We start from the raw sequence: 21452 nt of genomic DNA, 5'->3' as shown, positions 1-21452 counted from the left end.
TAGATATAATGAAAGGAAAACCAAGATTGTCTTCTAACAGTGCAGTGTCTTTGCTGTGGAACTATGAAATACTTCCATGGAACTTGGCAATATCATAACTGTGAATGTTTCTGAAATCTTTAAAACATTCTTTTTGCTAAACAGAACTATGTCTTGCTAAAAATACTTGCTTGCAGGAAATATTAGTCATACTGAAAGTTACAGATGGCTAGTTTACCTCCGTTACATTGTATAGGAATGATTCAAATTCAGATGAGGTGAGATACAGTCGACTAACACACAGTATAAAAATATCAAATGTTGCTTTACTTGCTAAAAACAGTATCTCAGGTATTTGCATATCAGAGCCATCTTTTGCCAAGATGGACAATTAAAGTGTAACAATAAAGCAGGAACCGTAATATCCACCTCAGACATTAATTGTTAATTCCGATGAATGCTGTTCGGATGCTTTTTCAGATCTTTGATGCTTTCAAGTCTCGCTTACATGACTCAAACAGTAAAGTAAACCAGGCTGCGTTGGAGACAATGCACAAGATGATTCCATTGCTGAAAGACAATTTATCACCTGTGATCAACATGTTAATTCCTGCCATGGTAGACAACAACCTGAACTCCAAAAATCCAGGGATTTATGCAGCTGCCACAAATGTTATTCAGGCTCTATGTCAACACTTAGGTAAGTAATTTACTCTCTCTTAATTTTAAAGAGTTTTAATTGTATTAGTTAAATTCTAAATTTAAAGAGTTACTCTTTCCAATAGTTTCCATCCAATCATTACATTGTGTAACAAAACATTGGTTTTATTCTCACACTTTTTAAACAATACAAGTCATCTTTGCCAGTCCGATAAAGAAATACAGCTAGCTGGACTTGTCGTAAGTGCATAGGTGGTTCTGTTATTGTTCCATAGCAGGTGTTTTTTGCTGTGAGGGTGACCGAGCGCTGGCACGGGTTGCCCAGGGCGGCTGTGGAGTCTCCATCCTTGGTTATACTCCAAGGAGATGGTCCTGGGCAAGCGGCTGCAGTGGCCCTGCTTGAGGAGGGGGGTTGGACCAGATGATCTCCAGAGGTCCCTTCCCACCTCAACCACTCTGTGTGATTCTGTGTTTCATTATCCAGAAGCTTCTCACACTGCTGAATCTCTTAAACAGGTCAAAGAACTAGATTCTTGCTGATTTGCGTATGCCACAACTATTTTCCTTCCTCAACTATTTGAGCTTTGGAGCAGAATCTTAGTATTTTCAGTAAATGAATATGCTGTGTTCTACCAGATTCTAGGAGTTAGGGCTTGTTAAGAGTATCTTTTTAGGCTTTTATGCCCTTAAAAACATCACTGTGTTTTTTGAAGCTAATATATCGTTAAGTAACGTTCTTATTTACGTTTTTCCATATTGTGTTTATTTCCAGACTGTTTAATTTTCTGTTAAACAATTTTAATGTGTTTTGTTCTTTGCATTTAGACAACTATTTGCTCCTCCAGCCATTCTGCACAAAAGCCCAGTTTCTGAATGGAAAAGCAAAACAAGACATGACAGAAAAGCTTGCTGGTAAAGCAATGTTTTACTTTGCATGTTTGTTTGTTTGTGTACCATCCTAATTAGGCAAATTTGTTGTAGGATGGTGGTGGCTATATATCTTCCCTTCTGTCACAGTAGATTGTGGGCATGAACGATGCAGCAGTTGTCAAATTTCACCCCCTTCTAATGCAAATTGAAGCTATTGCTGATAAAAGATTATTAGTATATAGTCAGGTGGAAGATGTATAAATACCTTAAGCTTATAATAATTTTAATATGGAATCAGAGAGAATGAGTTTTGTTTTGTAATGAGTTTCACTCGATCAGTAACTGAGACTTGGGTCCCCACCTGCCTGCTTCTGCCCAGTCGGCAAGTTTCTGTGTAGGGCCAGAGGCGCGGGGCTGACCGAGGAGCGGAGGCTTGCCTGCTTCGCTTGCTTCAAGTCATATTCCCTCTCACAGTACTCATTCCCTCATGCTCTTGCCAGGAAGAAACAAAAGGAATGACTGACTGCTTTTTCTGAGGTTTCCCAGCACAGAAAATATACTGTTCTCTAAGGCTGGCTCCTACTAACTCCTCAATTTTATTTCTGTACCTTTCTGCTTTTCGCAGTTGGTCTTGTTCTCGTTTTAAGGCTCTTGATAATACATATTGGCGTTCAGTCGTAAAGGAGACAAGCTGGCAAGCTGAGCTGCAGTCACCACGAAGATGGCAGACTTCATAATGGTCTTCTTCCTAAACTGGTGTCAAAAGCTTAAAGACAAATTTGCTTAACAATTGAAGACAAAGTTTAATTAGAATTTATATACATATTTTAATATTGGGGATTATTACTAGCAGAAGTGCTGAATTTTCCTTTGAAGTTTTAAGTGAACAAGGGATGTCTTTATGGGAAATATGCTTGAACCAAACAGACGTTATTTGGCTTGCTTTCAGAGTAGTTCTGTGTGTAGTAGCTATGAAATTGAACTAAATAGCATAATGGACAGTCTGTTCTTGAAATATTCCTAAAATTATGCTTTCTGAATGTGTTAGTCACCAACCTTTAAACAGTTCATCTCTTGCCTGGGATTTTTTGGAGTAGTTTGTGTTATGTATCGGAAGAGTCAGTTCTAGCAAAAAGGCAAACATTTGCAAATGAAATACTTAATTCATGCTGTAATTGTCTAAGTAGGGAAAATGCTTCATCTTATATATATATCTATAGTATAAGGCTACTTTGTTCCTTAAAGTCAAATACCTACTGCATATTTCTGAGATAGAGGGGAAATCGTAAAACATCAGAATGTTACATAGTGCACTGTGAGAAATAAAGGTCCTTATGATAATCCTAAGTAAAAAAAATCCAAAAACCTGTGTTTCTTTTACTTGTTTTAATTGAATGGAAAATTGTAATTATCAGCAGTACCAGTGCTACTGTGTAAACTCCTGAGAGAGGATAAAAGGTGTTTGTAGGGAAAGCTGGTACTTTTTATCGGAGTGCTGATGCTGTTGCAACAACAGACGAGCTCTTGTGTATAGCAAGCATTCCTTCATTAGTTGCTTTGAGAAGATGATTTAAGTGCTTTGAAACACCTCTCAAAGCAGGGGATCACTTCTGAATAGCATTTTAAAAATAGTCTTCAAACACTGCTTGATGACCTGTTGTCTTTCTTGCAGATCTTGTTACGGAGTTATACCCGCGGAAGCCTTATGCTGTGGAGCAAAAAGTTCTAGTTGTCCTTTGGCACCTCCTGGGAAATATGACGAACAGCGGCTCTTTGCCCGGAGCTGGAGGAAATATCCGGACAGCCACAGCGAAATTATCGAAAGCACTTTTTGCACAGATGGGTCAAAGTCTGTTAACTCACGCTGCATCTCAGCCACCGCACATCAAGAAGAGTTTAGAAGAATTTTTGGAGATAGCAACCTAAAATAACGATCCCCGCGCGTGCGTGAGTGAAACTCAGTCGGCCGACTGACTCGGACAGACGGACAGCTGTTTACACGGAGACACGCGGGACCATCCCCGTGTTGCTGGTTCGCAGTGCCTGCGTTTCTCATGCAGAAGGGCTGCTCTTGGGAGAGCCTGCAGAGCTGTGCCCCGGCAGTGCTGCGCCGGGGCCGGCTCCCCTCGCTGCCGCAGGCGAGCGCCCGGTGAGGGAGGAAAAGTCACTCTGGCTCGTCTGCACTTCTCTCTAGGAGATACAGCACAGCACCCTGTTTGTAGTCATGGGTGTCAGATTGCTAATGAATAAATACACTTATCACATAGTCATGTTTTGACTTGTTCTAGCACTAAGCTTTACATTGATAAGTGGAAGAAAATCCTGGGAGGCAATTATACAGTACAACAGGGTTTTGTGTGGTACTTGTGAAAAATACGTATTTTTTTAATCCACTTACACAGTTGTGCAGTATTAGCTTGCTGTGGCTGCTGTTGCGGTACTGTAAGGTTTGCTTGGTGGCTGGGCACGCTCATCTGCACGGGAACCTACAACGCCGGCACCTCACAGCCAAGCGCGGCGACCGGCCCTGGGGGAAACGAACCTTTCCCTGTGCCCTGGCAGCGCCGGTAAAGCGGCCCCGTCCCTCCCGCTGCCCGTACTGTACGCGTTTTACACGGGAACCTGACGCGAATAAACGGATTTATTTCTGTAACGCTGCGGCCGCCGCCTCCTTGCCTGAGGGGGGAGGAAGGGAGAGAGGGTCGCCATTTGGCGGGAGGTGGGGGGGGCGCAGCCTCCCGGGCGCATGCGCAGCGGGGAGGAGGCGCAGGGCGCAGGCGCGGTGCCCTACGCGCAGGCGCGGGTCGCTCTTCCTGGGGCCCGGCGGCGGCGGCGGCGGCGGCAGACGCGCGGCGGGCTGGCGGTCACCGGCCCGCGGCAGGTAGCGGGGCTGAGGCGGCGGCTGCTGCCGGGAGAGCGGGCCTTCTGCGGGGCGGGGGGGGAGCGGCTGGGGCCCCGCTCTCGGCCCCGGGGGGTGCGCGCCTCGCCCGGGGGAGGGCCGGGCCGGGCCAGGCCTGGCCCGGCCCGGCCCGGCGGGAGGCTGAGGCGGGTGGGGGACTCGGCCGAGGCGGGAGCGGCGGCAGCGGGCGGCCACGCGGGCGGAGCGGGAGAGGCGTGCCTGAGGGAAGGAGGCGCCGTGCGTGGGGCTCTCCGCTTGCCGGGACAGTCGCCCCGCTGCCTCCTGCAGCCGTTCCCCTGGCCAGCAGTTACCGGGCACTGGGGAAAACCAGACTGCCCGCGCTTTTCACTTAATAGACTAAATTTCGTTGTTAGGAAAAACTGTTTTATCTTTATGTGACATAATAGCCGCTGAATCTCTGAACAAATAATGGGCCAGCTCAAAGTGCTTTACGGTTTATCACGTTATTACTATATTTCGGCCACCGAAACGTTAGTCTTTGCGCAGAAGCCGCGAAGGGGCCAGGCCAGTAACGCCCGTGCAGTCCGGCCCCAGAAAGTTTCAAGCAGCTGCTTATCAGGGTTGTGAAACGTTGTTCATAGAGCTGGGAAGGATGTAAGATGAGGCTTGAAATTCCTTGGTGCTGCCCGTTTGTGTTTTTTCCTAGATGTTTTTCATTAGTTCATTCATATTTATAAACAGCGGTATTGTGTGCAATAAACGTTTAATTGAAACAGGCTAAATAATATATGTTGACATAAATTATGTAAAGCTGGTGCGTGTAGTTATCCGATATACTTATTTAGTTATTTAGCCTGAGTGATGTACAAACTCCGGGAATTAAGCTACTCTGTTGCGTGGTTGTCTGTACTTGATATGCATCAGCTTCGTGCCTGGTGCCCTCGCAGCTCCGCGGATTGAGGCGCATTCCTTTGGTGCCAGGCAGGCTCGACCGTGTCGGCTGTAACCGTCAGTTACTGTCAGAGTTTGGGATGTGCCTTGGTTCCCTGGGGGTGTTCTAGAACGCCTTCAGTTGGAAGTGAACTGTCAAACAGACTTTTAGTTTCCGTTTGAAACGCGTGCAGAGGTGATCCCGTATCGCTTCTCCCTCTTCCCCCCCGCCCCCCCTCAATCTGAAGACAGACAGATTTGGGGGAGTTGTTTTTTAAGCTGGAAGACATCTTCTGAATCAGCTAGAGGGGGAAAACATCTGCTAAATATCAGAATAAGTTTAGGCCGTAAATTATTGGATGTTTAAAAACAATTGCATTAGCTTTCTCAAATTTTAGAGCTGTAAACATCCTTTAAACTGTTTTGTTCAAGTGTTGGGGCTGCCGTTTGCACAGCGCACTCCTTTTATGCCTTGATTTTATAATGTTTACAGACGTAAGCTCTGAATGGTAGCTGTTTTAATTATGCAGATCTCTTCTCTGTGTTTCACTGGTAAAGGCATAGTGATACTGCTTTGATATTTAATTTCTTAACTTATAAATTATGTTTATTCTCAAAATCAATATTGAAGACGCATCTCCAACACTCACTAAAGAAGCCAGCTTTTGATGCAGGCTTTCTAGAGTGGCCCAGGACGTGGGGAAGAACTGGTCATTAACACAATAAACTGCTTGTCTTACACAAGCGTCCTCTTTTCCTGTAGAACAAAAGCACTGTAGTGCTCTGTGTAGTCACATCGTGTTCGTGTGACTTTTAAATGGCATGAACTCTTCATTTTTATGAACAGTTACCATATAAAGTTACAAAATTATGAACTGTTTGTCTTAAAGGAAAGTGTCCTGGTTTCAGCTAGGATAGAGTTAATTTTCTTCCTAGTAGCTGGTATAGTGCTGTGTTTTGGATTTAATAGGAAAATAATGTTGATGACACACTGAAGTTTTTAGTTGTTGCTAAGTAGTGTTTATACTAAGAAGTCAAGGATTTTTCAGCTTCTCATGCCCAGCCAGCAAGAAGGCTGGAGGGGCACAAGAAGCTGGGAGGGGACACAGCCAGGACGGCTGACCCAAACTGGCCAAAGGGCTATTCCATACTATATGACATCATGCCCAGTATATAAACTGGGGGAGCTGGCTGGGAGGGGCGGATTGCTGCTCAGGAACTAACTGGGCATCCGTTGGCAAGTGGTGAGCCATTGTATTGTGCGTCACTTGTTTCGTATATTCTAATTCTTTTAGTATTATTATTGTCATATTATCATTGTTATTATCTTTCCTTCCTTTCTGTCCTATTAAACTGTCTTTATCTCAACCCATGAGGTTTTTTTTGTTTTTTGATTCTCTCCCCCATCCCACTGGTGGGGGGAGTGAGCAAGCAGCTGTGTGGTGCTTAGTTGCTGGCTGGGGTTAAACCACAACAGAAAGAAATGATTGCCAGCTGATGTATACAATGGAGAATAGAAATAGTTACTTTTAAAAAACAGTTATTAGAAAACTTGCAGAGTATGCTATGCGGACCTTTTAACACTATGCCAAAGTTATGTGGCTTGGTGAACCCTAGGAAAGCATGAACTGTTATCTTATGTGTTGAAGCTGCTGAAGATAGGGTATAGATACTTTTCTTCTGTCAATAATTTTTCCCCCACTATGTTATTGATGGCTTATCGATGTGTTTGTGGAGGAGCGTAGGGCTGGGCAGCAGCATTTGGCAGGAAGATCAAAACGAAGAGTGGGAGGGAGATGGAGTCTGTCCTGAGGGGCAGGAGGAAGCGCCTGACATGTGAGTTGTATGTGGGAGCAAGTGACTACGTGTAAGGGGCTAGCCTAAACATTGTTTGTGGCCCTCTGATGCTGGTTAGTTTCTGTAGACAACATTAATATGGACTGAGTCTAGTGCTGATAGTAATTCTTTTCTTTGCAAAATTGTCGCTTAAGCCAGTTTAGCTAAGCGTTGAGGGTACATTTTAACATATATTTATTTTGCGAAGAAGTTACTGATTTGTACTAACTAGGAGAATTGAATAAATTTGAACCTAATTCTTTGGAATAAACTTCCGCTAGAGTTATACAAGAAAACTGTATTGGTTCACTTTTATACCTCGATAGCTACTTGTCGTAGCTCTTTAGAAAAACCACAATGATTTGTATGTGCAGATGTTAAAATGTATGACTGCTATTAACATTTTTTTAATTGCGAATTAGGCTCAAGAGTGAAGCAGATCTAATTGATGAAGGTTTGTGGTGAAATACATGGATGCCTGAAGCACTTGGGAGACTCTTAGCTGATAGTTCACACCCAGGTTCTACTTGAATCTTCACTGCATGAATACTGGATCTTTTTATTTCCACAGGATCTAGTACTACAAAACAGCAGTAACCTCAGCCATGGAGAACACAGATAATACAGAGGAGGAGAAGCCGACTGTAAGCAATGACGGCACAGACAATGGCACTGAAATGGCAACAGAAGAACAGCATATGGATTTCAGTACCGAAATTATGAGCGTAACTGAGATGGAACAATCACCTGATAGTTCCCCTGACTTGAATGAAGAGAACACACAGGAGAGTGAAATTCCAAATATTGAAAGTTTACAGACAACAGATATTGAGGCTTGCTTCCCTCCAGATTTTGACAAGTTCTGGAAAGTAGTAGAGGACAATCCCCAGGATTTCACAGGATGGGTATATCTACTACAGTATGTAGAGCAGGAGGTTAGTACATGCCCCCTTTTTCCTTAGCCTTCCAGAAATAAACAAAGAAAACCAAAACAAGTCGTGGATATTCCAGTGACAAATCTAGAACTGTACATCAGGCTTTCGTAGGTACTGTTTTAAGACAGTTGCCCTTGCCAGTGTCGTGAGCAGAGTTCACAAAAAACCCCGATCATTTTTAAGACAACGTCAAAACAATAACTGTTTTTGAAAGAACGTGAAGTTTTTTTAAGGAAAGGATTCATTGCTTTTATTGTGTATTTCTTGCAGAACCACTTACCAGCTGCCAGGAAAGCATTTGACAGGTTTTTCACGCATTATCCATATTGCTATGGATATTGGAAAAAGTATGCAGACCTTGAAAAGCGACATGACAACGTTAAGCAGTCTGATGAGGTATGTAGGTAGCTGGGCACAGCTATTGCCATTGGTCCTGTTAGCCAAATAATGACTAACCTACTGCAAGTCATTTGGCTGCCAGTACCTGCCATGTATGGTCAGGTTTGTAGGGATTTTGTTTGCACTTGTCACGTCTGTGGCATTTGTAGCTAATGTTTTTTCTCTTTGTTGGCAGGTGCGTTAAACCTCTACAGTTTGTCAAGCTTTGCAGTGCAAGCCTCTGTATTACACTGCAGCTTAACAAGTAGGGCAGGGCTTTTCTGTCACTTACATTTATTACTCATTTTCAAAACAATATAGTTGGTTTGCTGGTCACAATTGCTACATCTTATTGCATTTTTGGTCAGACGCTGTCAATGATGCTCTAATGGGTCTGTGCCCTATGGTCTGTACCCCAAAGCCTGCCCACACAACCTGGTCAGAATGCAGGGACCGCTGCGCTTTGAAGATCAAGACTCTGCACGTGGAGATCAGAACATTGCCATGTTCTATCCAACCTCCACCCAAATGGTAATGGTAGATTATTTAAACAAAATTCCAGTAATTAGTATTTCTAAGGTTCACCGGATAACACAGTGTTGCCTCTCTATTAGGACGCCATTAAGTATTTGAAGTACAGTTTATGTTCTCTTCATAGGTTTATCGCAGAGGGCTTCAGGCAATTCCTCTTAGTGTTGATCTTTGGATACATTATATAAACTTCTTAAAGGAGACCTTGGACCCTGCTGATCCTGAAACTAACAGTACTATTCGAGGGTAAGTTGAAAGCAGACTAAGTGATACAAGAAGCCCATACATACAGTTACACAGCAGTGTAATCGGATTAATATGTTTAAGCTGAGGGGCAAGCTAATAACAGCCTGTAGTTATTTTAAGGACTTGTAAGAGATGATGGAGCCAAATTCTGTAAGAAAGGGTAGTGGTACCACATACAATGTGGTACAAGGCTCAAAAGTTGTGACTTGAGAGCTTCAGACTAGACGTTAGAAAATACTTAGCGCAGCATTGGAACAGGTTGCCCAGAGAATTTTTGGAATTTAATTCCTTGGAGGTTTTGAAAGTATGGCTAGAATGTGTCTGACCGCGTCTGTTGCTGGCAGTGGTCCTGCTTTGAGTAAAAGGTTGGACTGAAGTTTGATCCAAAACCTTCATTGAACTTTAGCTGAAGCAGCTTCTAGCTGCATGATTGATATATAGCTTTTGTGTGTTAAACTGCTAAAGTAATGGTTTTAGAATCTTTACAAGATAGAAGTGGTAAAGATTGTGTGTTTTCCTAATGTCTTGCATTCCTGCAAGTGGCTTTTTCTGTTGCCTTTATTTGTTCTGTTGTGGTAGTGCTGGAGGAAAAAAAGTGAGTGCAAACTTCCTGAATTTCTAGAGATCTTGCTACAGATATCTAGAAAATACTTTGAAGAATTTAAATAATGAATATAAGCATGGTTGCAAGTAAATGAGGATGCTCATAATCTTTAAATAAGAGCCAGAACTTTCCTTCCTTGTTCTGTCACCGCATCCAGAAACAACTGTAAAATTATTTCATTTTTCAGAGCCTATGAACATGCAGTCTTAGCTGCTGGGACAGATTTCCGTTCTGACAGACTATGGGAAATGTATATAAACTGGGAAAATGAACAGGGAAACCTAAGGGAAGTTACATCCATCTATGACCGCATCCTTGGAATTCCAACGCAACTCTACAGTCATCACTTCCAGAGGTAAAGAGAAAACAAAGATTTAGTTAATGCTATGAATTTCTTAAGCACACACTAACTTACTTCTGTAAATGTGAAAATGTTCCCTCGGAACAAGAACTTGAAATAGTTACTTAGTTTTGTATACTTATTTACTTATTTATGTACTCATACAGTTTGACTGATTGTTTTAAAGTACTGATACACATTTTAGGAATTTGGTTTTAGGTAAATTCACAAATTCTGCTGTGGAATAAAGGCAGGCCTTGGAATTGTGAGGAAGAAGAGAGGTTGTCTTTGAAAAATAAGAATGAGCAGTTTTGAACTTTAATTCCTCATGCAGTGCTCACGTGTGGTGAAACACTAATTTAAATGACTAAAGAGAAATACTTGGTTAAGTTTTAGATAGTAGAATTCTGCATTAATATGGAGAGGTTAAGAGGCAACCAGAAACCTTAGTGAAATTATACACCAGTCTTCCCCATAATTTCTACAGGTCTTTTGGTTTTGGAAATAAAGTATCTTTCTCTAAAACTGATCTTGTCCTTCGCTATCGATTTTACATGGCAGGTGGTCTGTCTTCGCCACTGAAGTTCATCATCCTTTCATTTCTCTTTGAAATGTGAAGCATTTGAAGTCTGATAGATAGTAGAAGTTGCATTTTGTGCGTATGTTGTCAGAAGTTGCATTCTCAGTGTTGCTCTAGATGGATAAAGTAATGCAGAACCCCACTAGGATTTATTATTGTGCTCTGGTTGGGCGGAGTATTGCAACATGAAACATCAAATTTGTGCTGACTTGTTTCTAACTGTTCTTAGGTTTAAAGAACATATACAGAACAACTTGCCTCGAGACCTGCTGACTACTGAGCAGTTTGTTCAGCTGCGCAGAGAACTAGCATCTGTGAACGGCCATAGTGGGGAGGATGCGCAACCTGGAGACGACCTGCCCTCTGGTACTGAAGACATCACTGACCCTGCCAAGGTACGTACGCAGAGGCCATTCATCGGCATTTCTTGCCTTACCCTGCGGCTGAAAGATGAGTTTATTTGCAGACAATTCAGTAGATCTGCAGCTGAGGTGTTCCTGTAGTTCTCGTGCATATCATTGCTCTTTGGCTCATGTAATAACTGCTTTTGTCTACAGGACATACCTTTCCAGTGTTTTCGTAGGTATTAAAGAAATGGAGTTAAAAAATGAAAGAAGTCATGTACAAAACTTTAGGAACGAATATTAATTATTCCAGATTCACAGATTAGGAACTGTGGCCTAAGAAAGCTCTTCATCAGCAGTGGTCTGTGCAGGTTCATAGCCTTCAAAGGCATATGAAAACTTGGAGCTGTCCAAAGGAATTGCTGACTGTGAAAACGTACACACACTGAAACCAAGTTTGACTTGGATCCAAATTCATCTTTAATCTCGATCGCCTTTAGCATAAGAGCAAAACTGCAGACAGAAAACCAGTTCAGTTGGGTTGCACTAAGGGCCAAGGCACCATCAGGGCAGTATTCCATCCCTTCCCCGGGCTGTTCAGGGTAATGTTTAATGCATCTGTGATACTTTTAATTTATGCATATTACTGTCATCATAAAATGCATTCACAAAAGTGATACTGTGTCTACCTGTGTTACATTTTTAAAAATTATGTTTTAGCTAATCACTGAGATAGAAAACATGAGGCACAGAATCATTGAGATTCATCAAGAAATGTTTAACCACAACGAACATGAAGTCAGTAAGAGGTGGACGTTTGAAGAAGCGGTAAGTTTGATTTTTCTGTGTAAGGCAGTATGCGCAAGAGTTTTGAACGTAAGACTGGGAACTAGGAATTTTGAGTAACACTTAGGCCTTACAATTTGAACTGTTTATATCTTTGAATAAAGATCGAGTTTTACTTCTCTGCTATTTTTCTTGTGAAAAGGCAACTTGTGAGGTCAGCTCTTGTCGTCTGACGATTTAAAAATCTTTAAGCAGTATTTGGAGAGAGGCAAGATGGTGTATTGTTTACTAAGCAGTCTTTAAATACACATGCATGAAACGCTATGTAGGTTAGTACTGCCTTATGCATTTAGGGCATTGCAAAATGATAAGGGAATGAAGGTAATTCTAATTGAAAAGGTAAGCCTATCCTAAAAGGAGAATGAAACTTGTATGTTTTTGTATTTTAACATTACACTCTTAAACCTGAAATCAGTTAACTTTTGTTTTCCAAAAGTAGCCATCATAACATGCAGCTCCTATGTATAACATATTAAAAGTAATTAAACTAATAATTTGATCACTGCAAATATAGAACTCTTTCTGTGTAAAATTAAGTTTGGTTACTTTTGAAAAAACAACCCGAGTTGTTAATTCTCAGTCTTTTTTTTATTTTTTTCTTCCTGGCAAATACCACATTGCATAACATGGTTCTTGTTTTAAATTTACTTTCTTTTTAAGAAGTACGTTGAAAATCTGTCCCAGCTGTTTAATACAGAGACTCCTTAACGGGTTATGTGATGTCAGAACTGTTCTGTTGCTTATTGCGCTTTGTTGGACTAGGCCAGATACCTTGCAAGCCAAAGGAACTCGAAAACGTAGTACGTAGCCAGTCCTAGCGCCGTAGACTAGACCACAGCCTAGCTTGGGTGGGTTGCCCTTTCTGTTACACGGCAGCCTGAAGCGCTGCTATCAGCCCTACGTGTCGCAGGGTCCCTTTTGTACCAGTTACCTGTCGTAGAAGGAAGCAGAGCATGCAAAGCGTCTCCCTCGAGTAGGTGAGGCTCAAATATACTGATGTATCGTGGAAAACGGTTACGTGAGTATAGGTATTCTTGGCTCAGGAAACCTTAAGCTACAGATTATTGAAACTTGGGAGAATGCTAAAACTGTGGACATGCTGCAGAAAATGTGTAAGAAACAGGGTGTGCTCTCTTGCTCCTGGTCAGAATCAATACTTTTTCTACCAAGAGAATATATCTGCTCTGTAGATACCAACGTGCTGGATCTATGAGGAGTTTGAAATATAAAGTTAAACATGTCTTTATAATGGACAGAAAGGAGGTAGGCAGGCAACAGATGCCACATAAGTGATGGAGACCGACCGCTTAGACCTGTTTTACTTTATTTTAGCGGGAACAATGTACCTGTGAATTTGTCAAAATGACAAAAGGAGTATTGGGTTCCATAGCAGAGGTCAGTGAGGAGCATGAAGGGGGTGACTGGCTTTAAATTTCAGGTGGCCTTGAAGAACTGAATGTTACTCCTTAATTATTGTAAGTTCTTTATCCATTTGTATGGATGTCTCTGAGATGGAATTGCAGTACAGGAGAGAGAATCAGATAAAATTAAAGATTTAGAGAGAAAAAGCAAAAGATCACTGGAAGGATGCTTTGCTACATTTAGTTCAAAGCAATGTTTAAATTTTCTGTGCTGAACTCTGTCCCACCCAGCTCCTCTTGTAGTCATCAATAAAAATGCAATCTTGCTAGCTCTTGGAATAACCAGCTTAATGTAAATATTTAATACGAAGTTCAATTCAGTGCTCTGTCTTTCCTCCTCGTGATTCTCAACCAAATTTTGAATTTAATTTGTAAGATATGCGCTAGTACAACAGTAAGTACTTTAGTTGTATGTATGTATGTGGACAATATTCATTGTGGTTTATAATGTCATTGTTACATTGTGACCGCAGGTTTGCAAGGGATTAACTGCACTGAGTTCTTTCTCAGCTTCTGTAAACACTTGCACTCAAAAAGCTTTCTAGAAAAACAAGTTACTAGCCTAGAATGTAATTGTCAGCAAAATCTCTTGATCAATACTCGGGTAACCCCGGCAGACTTATTTGAATAGGTAATGATGTATCATTCTGAAGTCCTGTTTATTTAAATGGCATTACTTGAATGGTGTGTGGCTGTTTTGTTTGTTTGTTTGGTTTTTTTTTTAAAAGCAGCTTGATGGTACGCTTATTAGTCATAAATTGCCATACTGTGACTCTTGCAGATAAAGAGGCCTTACTTTCATGTAAAACCTCTGGAGAAAATTCAGCTGAAAAACTGGAAAGAGTACTTAGAATTTGAGATAGAAAATGGCACTCATGAACGAGTTGTGGTCCTCTTTGAAAGATGTGTTATTTCATGTGCCCTCTATGAGGACTTCTGGATTAAGGTAAGGGAAGTGGTTTACCCCACCTATCTCCTACCGATTGCATACATTGATCTAGTGACTAACCTTTTGTACTCTTGTGGAATGTTGTTCATATATAACTATATCTGTTGCATTAGGAGATGGTCTGCTTGCAACCAGATTTGACTGCTGCATATGCCAACTTCGTTGCCTCTCTACGTCCTTCCTTACAGAAACTAGTCTAGTGGTTCAATAAAGGTGCTGAATGGGTTTAAACAAAAGAATTTTATCGTTCTGTCATGTTTTTAAAGACAAATACAAGCTTTAAATTTTTCAATCTCTGCTCTGTTTTCAACTATAGTATGCCAAATACATGGAGAATCATAGTATTGAAGGAGTGAGGCATGTCTACAGCAGGGCTTGCACAATACATCTTCCTAAGAAACCAATGGTTCACATGCTGTGGGCTGCCTTTGAGGAGCAGCAGGGTAAGAGCAACGTTAGTTTTTGCTGGGAGGGATTCTGTTTTTAAGAGGCTGTTGGATGTCTCATATCTGAAAGCATCTTCACCGGTGTTTTAGGCAACATCGATGAAGCACGAAGAATCTTGAAAACATTTGAAGAGTGTATTCTAGGGCTAGCAATGATTCGCTTGCGAAGAGTAAGCTTAGAACGCAGACATGGAAACATGGAAGAAGCTGAACACCTGCTTGAAGATGCTGTTAGGAATGCCAAATCAATTAGTGAATCGTCGTTTTATGCCATCAAATTAGCTCGACACCTCTTCAAAGTACAGAAAAATCTTCCAAAGGCAAGAAAAGTGCTGTCAGAAGCCATAGAAATTGACAAAGTATGTGTTCCCTCTTTCCTGTATTAAAAAAAAAAACCAAAGATCCTGGTATTTTTCTCTCTTTCTGAGCCCTTTTTTTTTTTTTTTTTTTAAAATATGGCAACAATGATGAGAGGAATTGTAACTGTATGGAATGTTTCCTTACTACATGGAGACACCAGTCCCTCTAAACTGATGTTGCCGTTTTTGCCGCTCGCAAATCTGGAAGTTTGCAGTTTTTTTCCATCAGAATCACAATGTGCTTCATACCTTCATTTTTCCTTTTTAGAATCTTAAATGTTATAGGTGTGTTCGCATCTCAAGGCGAATAACACTGACCGTGTAGGCAGTACTTGTAGATTGTTCTGTATAACCACCGAAATATTTGCCACTCAAAAAATACTATTAGCTTACTATTAGCGAAGTGTGACATCTGTTTTTGTAGTGTTAGATCACTTCTAATCTATTTGTGAAACAAGCCAGGTCAAAGATGACCGACATAAAAAGAAAATCTTTTTATTGACTATTCTAGCGTATATTTATGATGTAAATGTTCTGTTATGCATCTGGTAGATACACATTCAGCATTAAATGCCTAACATGACAGATGTACAACTTCTAATACATCTTTTGCACAGGAAAATACGAAACTGTATCTCAACTTACTCGAAATGGAGTACAGTGGTGATCTCAAGCAAAACGAAGAAAACATCTTGAGCTGTTTTGATAAAGCTGTCAATGGCGCATTGTCTATAAAAATGAGGATTACGTTTTCGCAGCGAAAAGTGGAATTTCTTGAAGATTTTGGTTCTGATGTAAACAAGTAAGATGTAATCTGTGCAATGGCCAAATTAGGGTCACCAAAAGAGTGCTGGTAGAAGTAATAGGGAAGGAGTAGGGTTAGTGGCATCCATTAAACTGTTTCTTTTGTGCCATCAGTTCTTTGTTGCGGGACAGCTGCTTTTCTAAACCAAATTCCTATTTTTAAATAAGAATATCTTTTCAGAAAATTATCCCTTTTTTTCTGAAATACCCAATGCCTCACAGAGCAAAACTGTGCTGCCCGTAACTTCTTACTGTAGTTTTCTCTTGCTAAGTTTTATGAAGGAGGATGGTCCTCAAAGAGAACGTGAAGTGTTTTGTGACACAGGTATAAGTTGATACTCCGGACCCTGTGAGCTGCTGCTTGAGGTTTCCAAAACTGCATTGATTTGATTTTTCTATGTTTAGAAGTATTAACAATGCTGTACACTTACATGGGATGATCAGCTACTAGAAGTGCAACTTTTAAATTAAATACTAGATATACTTTTTTCCTCTTAATTCTCTATTGTAAAACAAGCTCTTGTTTTTATTTACATTTGCAGCTAATTGACTTGGAAGGACTAACCATGAGTTAGTTTTTCTGCTTTGTATGTTTCTTTTTAACAACAGCTGTCCTTAATTTCTGCTGACTGACCATTCTAACTTGCGTGGCAGCCAAGCATTGCAAGTTTGGGATCCTAGATAGACCAAACAAAATGAAGTTTTCAGTTCCCAAATAATACTAGAGCACAGAATAAGTACAAGGAATGGTTTTCACCAAGAGCAATACTGACAGAAGAAGCAGTTTTCATGTGACACCTTGTAAACTGTGGTATGCAGCAGACGAAATGATATTTAGCTATTCATGGGAATTTTAGCTAGGACTCTGTTGTGCTGCATTAAATATACTTGTTCTTCCCCTGTTGTTTGGGAAAAGGCTGTAGGTGCTACTTTGGAATTGTAATAATGTTGTATAATACTCATTTCCAGTATTTAAAGAAATGTTGATTCCTAAATATTGGTGCTGCTACGGATGGCATCAGCAGGCAGCTGAGGGAAGGCAATCACTGGAAGAAGCAGCTGTATCACAAATAAGTTTTAGAAAACTTCTTTCTAAAGGAACTTTAAAAAAGGACTGCCTGAAGTGTGATAAAAGTTGAGCAAGTTGGGAATTTCTGAGCTAACAGAAAATTCTTCACTGTGCCTTGTGGAATCAACTTCAAGTTTTTTGGCTTTCCCATCTTCATGCTGGATCACTGATTAAAATTTGATTATGATTGAGTTTGTTTTAGAATGTTTTTATATTTTTACCGTTTCAAGTAGACATTTTAAAATGGTTGCTCGCGTGTTTAAAATGTTTACATGAAAATGGTGAGCAAAGCTTGCTTTCTTTTTGTCTCCTTCAGGCTTCTGGATGCCTATGATGAACATCAAGCACTTCTAAAGGAGCAGGATTCTTTAAAAAGGAGAGCAGAGAACGGGTAGGAAGTCTGTTCACCTGAGGGCATAAACTAAGTTGATAGACGATGCAGTAAGGGCAGCTGGAACACGTACCACACTGTACTGTACACTACACTATACAAAGCATTTTGGAAATGCTTTAAAAATAGTTCAGAGAACAATCTCAGAGACTGTTGTTTTTTTTTTTCTTTATGAATATATATACATATATTTTTCAGCTTTAAACCTACTGCTTGCAAGAACAAAATCACTGTTTTTTAATCACAGTATAAATAAATAGGGCTATACTGTTGGCTAAAATATTTGGAACAGGTTTATTGGAAAATAACTTTTTGAATTATGTATCACAGAAAAACTAAACAGTACTGGTCCTCTTAAGCAGAAACATGCTTTTACTGTCTCAGTTTGAGCACCAGAACAATTTAAAAACCAGACTATTGTTCTGAAGCACAATGTGCTACTGTCTTTCTCTAAATCAAATTCTGTTACCCTGTTTGGACAGGGCACCAAGTTTGAAAATACTACTTAACCTTATCCGTTATAGAATTGCTTACACAAAGACATGCTCAGAATTTAATCTAAGGTACCATTTACAAGCATATATTAACTTCACAGATCAGAGGAGCCAGATGAAAAGAAAATGCTCACAGATGACCCAACTCTGGCATCAGCACAGATGATGGATGGAGACATGCAAGTCAATCAGGCAGCGTATAACTACAACGCCTGGTACCAGGTAGGTGTATGCTTGGGTACTTCTTTTAACATGCGCATTCCGAGCGTATGCATGTGGTGGTTTGCCTAGTGACGTTTCTCACCAGTGTCAGTTGGTGAGGAAAGCTCGGAGTAAAAATTTAGCTCCTGTTTTTGTTGTTTCCTCTTTGGCCCGTTAGGCAAGTGTAAAATATTTCTTTCTGTGGAGCAAGATGAGCAGTGTGGTGGCTAGACGTTTACGTGAAGGGATGTGTGACAGCAGTTAAGGATGTTGCTGGCTAAGGGCAATAGAGCTGTTGAGTGCTGAAATGTTTTGCCCAGGAGACTCGCCTTGGGATGCCAATTTGCTGTGTGTTTTGATAGTTACTTTCTCCAACTAGTAGCTCCTGCAACGTCTCAGTATGGGTTCTACTGCGCTGGTGCATAGGGCATGCAAAATCCGTCTGTTCAGTAGCTTGTCTTTTGGGGCTATTCTTGCATGGCATTTCATTTTGTGCCCTGTAGGGGCTCAAAGAGTGCATCAGTAATATCATACCTTGGTTTCCTCTTCTTGCTTGTGGCAGCAGCAACCCCCAGCGCACGCTCTGCTGGCTTCCAGGCTGACAGTCCGGTTTTGTGTTCTGACGTGTCCAAGGGGCAGGCTGTAAAGGCAGAGCTTCAACACCTGCCTTTCTGTATGAGAGTAGTACTGGTAAAGGTGGGTGCTGCTGGTGCCCCCTCGGCTGGGATGAGAGCGACGTACTGCAGGCGTGGAATGCTCCTTCTTCCGAGTTGTGAGTCGTAGAGGGTCCAACGGAAACCTTTGCTGAAGCAGCTTAATGAAAACTGTGGTTCAGACTGCAAGGAGCCTACCAAGCCCCAGAGAGCAGTGTTTGCAGATGGGACACAAACCAGTTGTGTAACTGTGGTTTAGAATTGCCTGCGTCAAGGTCAAATGTTCTTTCCAAAGTCAGGCGGTGAAAGGTGTCTCGCCCAGCATGGGGAAACTCTGCTCAGCACTAGGCGAGGAAACGTGCCCCAAGTTTTCAAACACAGAACCCTGGGAATAGCAGACTTAGTGTTGATGAAGATCTCAGTCCTGTGGTTGACATGGCAACTCCACCGCTGTCTGCCTCCTGTGCATTTCACAATCTGCTTGAGAATAGCAGGCAGGAACACTTTCTGAGGGAATGGAGATGTTTTTGTTCATGCTACCCCAAGAACGTTACGCTGCTGAATACCTACCTAGGCTCAGCTGGGGTAGCTGGGGTACAGCTGGCTGCAGTAAGACCACGGGAACTGTCTCAGTGATGGTCTCTGCTAGCTGCAAACTGAGGGCTTTAAAGGGAGTAGTGTTCGGGCGCTTGAGCTGTCTGCCCTGGCTCTCCCGTCCTGTGGGGTGTGCTGTAACAGTGGACATGGAGCTAGAACACAGACAATTTGTGCTTCTGTTACCTTCTGCTCCCTCCCTTTTTCCTGCCTCTTACAAGATTCTGTTGAAAGGGCAGTGACGAGGAGCCACAGAGCAGGTACCAAAGAGGGGATCTGAGGAGCAGGAGCGAACCTCTGACCTGTCCTGTATTGGAAGACTTACCACACGCGTGTTTATTAAGCGACTCAAAACATTACAGGCAACAGTACCAGCCTCTGCGCTGCCCCTCGGTACAGATCCGACCCCAGACTTGCCACCGAACCCCACGTCAGTTTTACCTCCGTAACAAGGCTGACTTCCGGTGGGTTTTTAAGGTGGTTCGGAGCTCCTGGGCCTTGCAGTGCAGAGGAGCACCCTCACGTGCTCCACCCCTTGTACCAGCCTGGGGCACGGGCTGCCTGCAAAGCCTCGGTGAGGAGGTACCGAGAGCTGAACGCTCTGGCTGTGACACGGGCACCTCGGCGCTGGCCTAGCCACGCCGGCGCTCTGCTCCGAACCGTCACGGTTACAAAAGGGTGTGAACTCACCTGGGCCTTTCAGGACCGACAGGCAGGTTATTAGCAGGTACCCTGCGCGCAGCGTGGGCAGTCTGACTTACGTCATCATCTGGTGTTTTGTTTTTTCCTAGTACAACTACCAGAACGCATGGAATTACGGACAGTATTATCATCCAACTTGATCCGAAGAGCGAGCGAAGTTCACTGTGCTGCAGTTTCAACAAAGATGGAATTAAAAAAAATATATATATTTTTCTAAATTAGGGATGTGAAAAGAACTGTTGTAATACCTGCTTTTTGGTCTTTTGCATGTGAAATGAGCTGGTGTTCACAGGGTATGTGTGAAGCAAGATTTGTGTGCTGGTAACTGATACATGGTATCTCTGTACAATTCTAGTTTACCATAAATGCATTTTTTTTTTTTTAAATTCCCCGCACTAATTTATGGAGATATCTGAAGAATTTTTTCAGTCTCATAATGATTCCATAGATTTAATCAGTAAAGCTGTAGGGTTTTTGTTTTGGGTTTTTTTTGTTTGTTTTTCCCCCCCCAAAAGCTGTTCTGCTGCCCAGTGTTGGCCACCACGGCTGCTGCAGGAAACAAGCAGGTCGGGACGGCTGCCGGTTCCGGAGCAAGGCTGTCCTCTCCCGCTCCGCTCTCCAACCCAAACGTCACGACCTGCTCCACCGGGAGATCTTTTCCACGCCCCAGTGAGCAAATCCCAGACTCCTTTGTTTATGTTGTTATGATTGAAACTCTTCAGATTACGATGGCGGCCTTTGCAAGCTGCGATATGTATTTTCTATTCTATGTGGGGGTCAAAAATTAAAATGCAGTGCAAAATGATGTTGCATTCTTTTTTAAAAAGCACAAACTGTGTTTGGGATGATTTTTGTATTTAGAGTTTTTCATGTACACAGTGTGAGCAAACTTTTTTCATTTTGATCAAAGTGATCATTCCCATTTTTGTAATAAAAGCAAGGAATTCAGTAGTCCTCTGAGCTTTCTTGGATTGCCTCATTCACGCCAGGAGCAAGAACGCCAGGGTCTCGGTTCAGCGCCTGTTTTGTTCAAACAAAGTCCTGTGGCTACGGCACAGGAACACCTCGGGAACGTTTGTGGCACATACGGTTCTCTTCTAGAAGGGGGTGAGCATCATGCCTGACACTTCCATAAAATGCCTTTCATGGAGGAATTTAGTGGGGTTTTTTTTCCCCTAACTTAAGCAATGCCTAAATAATAATAAATAAATGTAAATTTTTTTCCTCTTCCCCTCTTCTAATATTGTAGGTTAACTAAAATTGTTGGGTGAGTGGTGTTGTAACACTCAGCAGCTACGCAGAAGATAAAGCTGAAAGGGAAGTGCGCTGCTGAAGACTTGAGCCAGGTACCGAGGTACATGCCTTTCGGTAAACGGTCACTCAGTACCGCAAGGGATAATAAATAAGAATAGTCGCGGCAGTTCCAGACA

General features: G+C 41.9%; 2 protein-coding genes and 1 non-coding gene across 5 annotated transcripts in view; all 3 read left to right on the top strand.

The window, feature by feature from the left end:
* The window catches only part of TOGARAM1 (TOG array regulator of axonemal microtubules 1), a 44151-nt gene extending 40558 nt beyond the window's left edge, over window positions 1-3593 (top strand). The window contains 3 exon segments of the mRNA XM_050897945.1: window positions 460-679; window positions 1465-1551; window positions 3182-3593. Of these exon segments, the coding sequence (XP_050753902.1) occupies window positions 460-679; window positions 1465-1551; window positions 3182-3435 (561 nt within the window). The 3' untranslated portion in view covers window positions 3436-3593.
* Window positions 3594-4346: 753 nt separating this feature from the next.
* PRPF39 (pre-mRNA processing factor 39) lies at window positions 4347-20973 on the top strand. 3 transcript variants are annotated; one of them, XM_050897007.1, is made up of 14 exons: window positions 4347-4390; window positions 7707-8070; window positions 8341-8466; window positions 9107-9225; window positions 10017-10184; window positions 10979-11144; window positions 11814-11921; window positions 14142-14306; window positions 14626-14752; window positions 14846-15114; window positions 15732-15916; window positions 17304-17378; window positions 17974-18094; window positions 20112-20973. In XM_050897007.1, the coding sequence occupies exons 2-14, from the start codon at window positions 7741-7743 to the stop codon at window positions 20160-20162; spliced, it is 2010 nt and encodes a 669-aa protein (XP_050752964.1). In that variant the 5' UTR covers window positions 4347-4390; window positions 7707-7740; the 3' UTR covers window positions 20163-20973. The 3 variants fall into 3 exon arrangements, with proteins under 3 accessions (XP_050752964.1, XP_050752965.1, XP_050752966.1); XM_050897008.1 differs by lacking the exon at window positions 4347-4390 and having other exon boundaries at window positions 7608-8070; XM_050897009.1 differs by lacking the exons at window positions 4347-4390; window positions 7707-8070 and adding an exon at window positions 8645-8979 and having other exon boundaries at window positions 8438-8466.
* LOC127017463 (small nucleolar RNA SNORD127) lies at window positions 15212-15297 on the top strand. The gene has a single exon (XR_007766597.1). It is a non-coding gene; the product is annotated as a small nucleolar RNA SNORD127 (small nucleolar RNA).
* Window positions 20974-21452: the final 479 nt, after the last annotated feature.

The sequence above is a fragment of the Gymnogyps californianus genome, chromosome 5, assembly GCF_018139145.2.
Source record: "Gymnogyps californianus isolate 813 chromosome 5, ASM1813914v2, whole genome shotgun sequence".
Classification (NCBI taxonomy): Eukaryota; Metazoa; Chordata; class Aves; order Accipitriformes; family Cathartidae; genus Gymnogyps; species Gymnogyps californianus.
The sequence above is the reverse complement of the archived record's forward strand: the minus strand, read 5'-3'. Positions and strand labels throughout refer to the sequence as shown.

Coding starts and splice junctions, on each gene's coding strand:
- PRPF39 (XM_050897007.1), top strand. CDS start 7,741: ATGGAGAACACAGATAATACAGAGGAGGAGAAGCCGACTGTAAGCAAT. Junction 9,226..10,016: donor ACTAACAGTACTATTCGAGG/GTAAGTTGAAAG, acceptor TTCATTTTTCAG/AGCCTATGAACATGCAGTCT. Junction 10,185..10,978: donor TACAGTCATCACTTCCAGAG/GTAAAGAGAAAA, acceptor AACTGTTCTTAG/GTTTAAAGAACATATACAGA.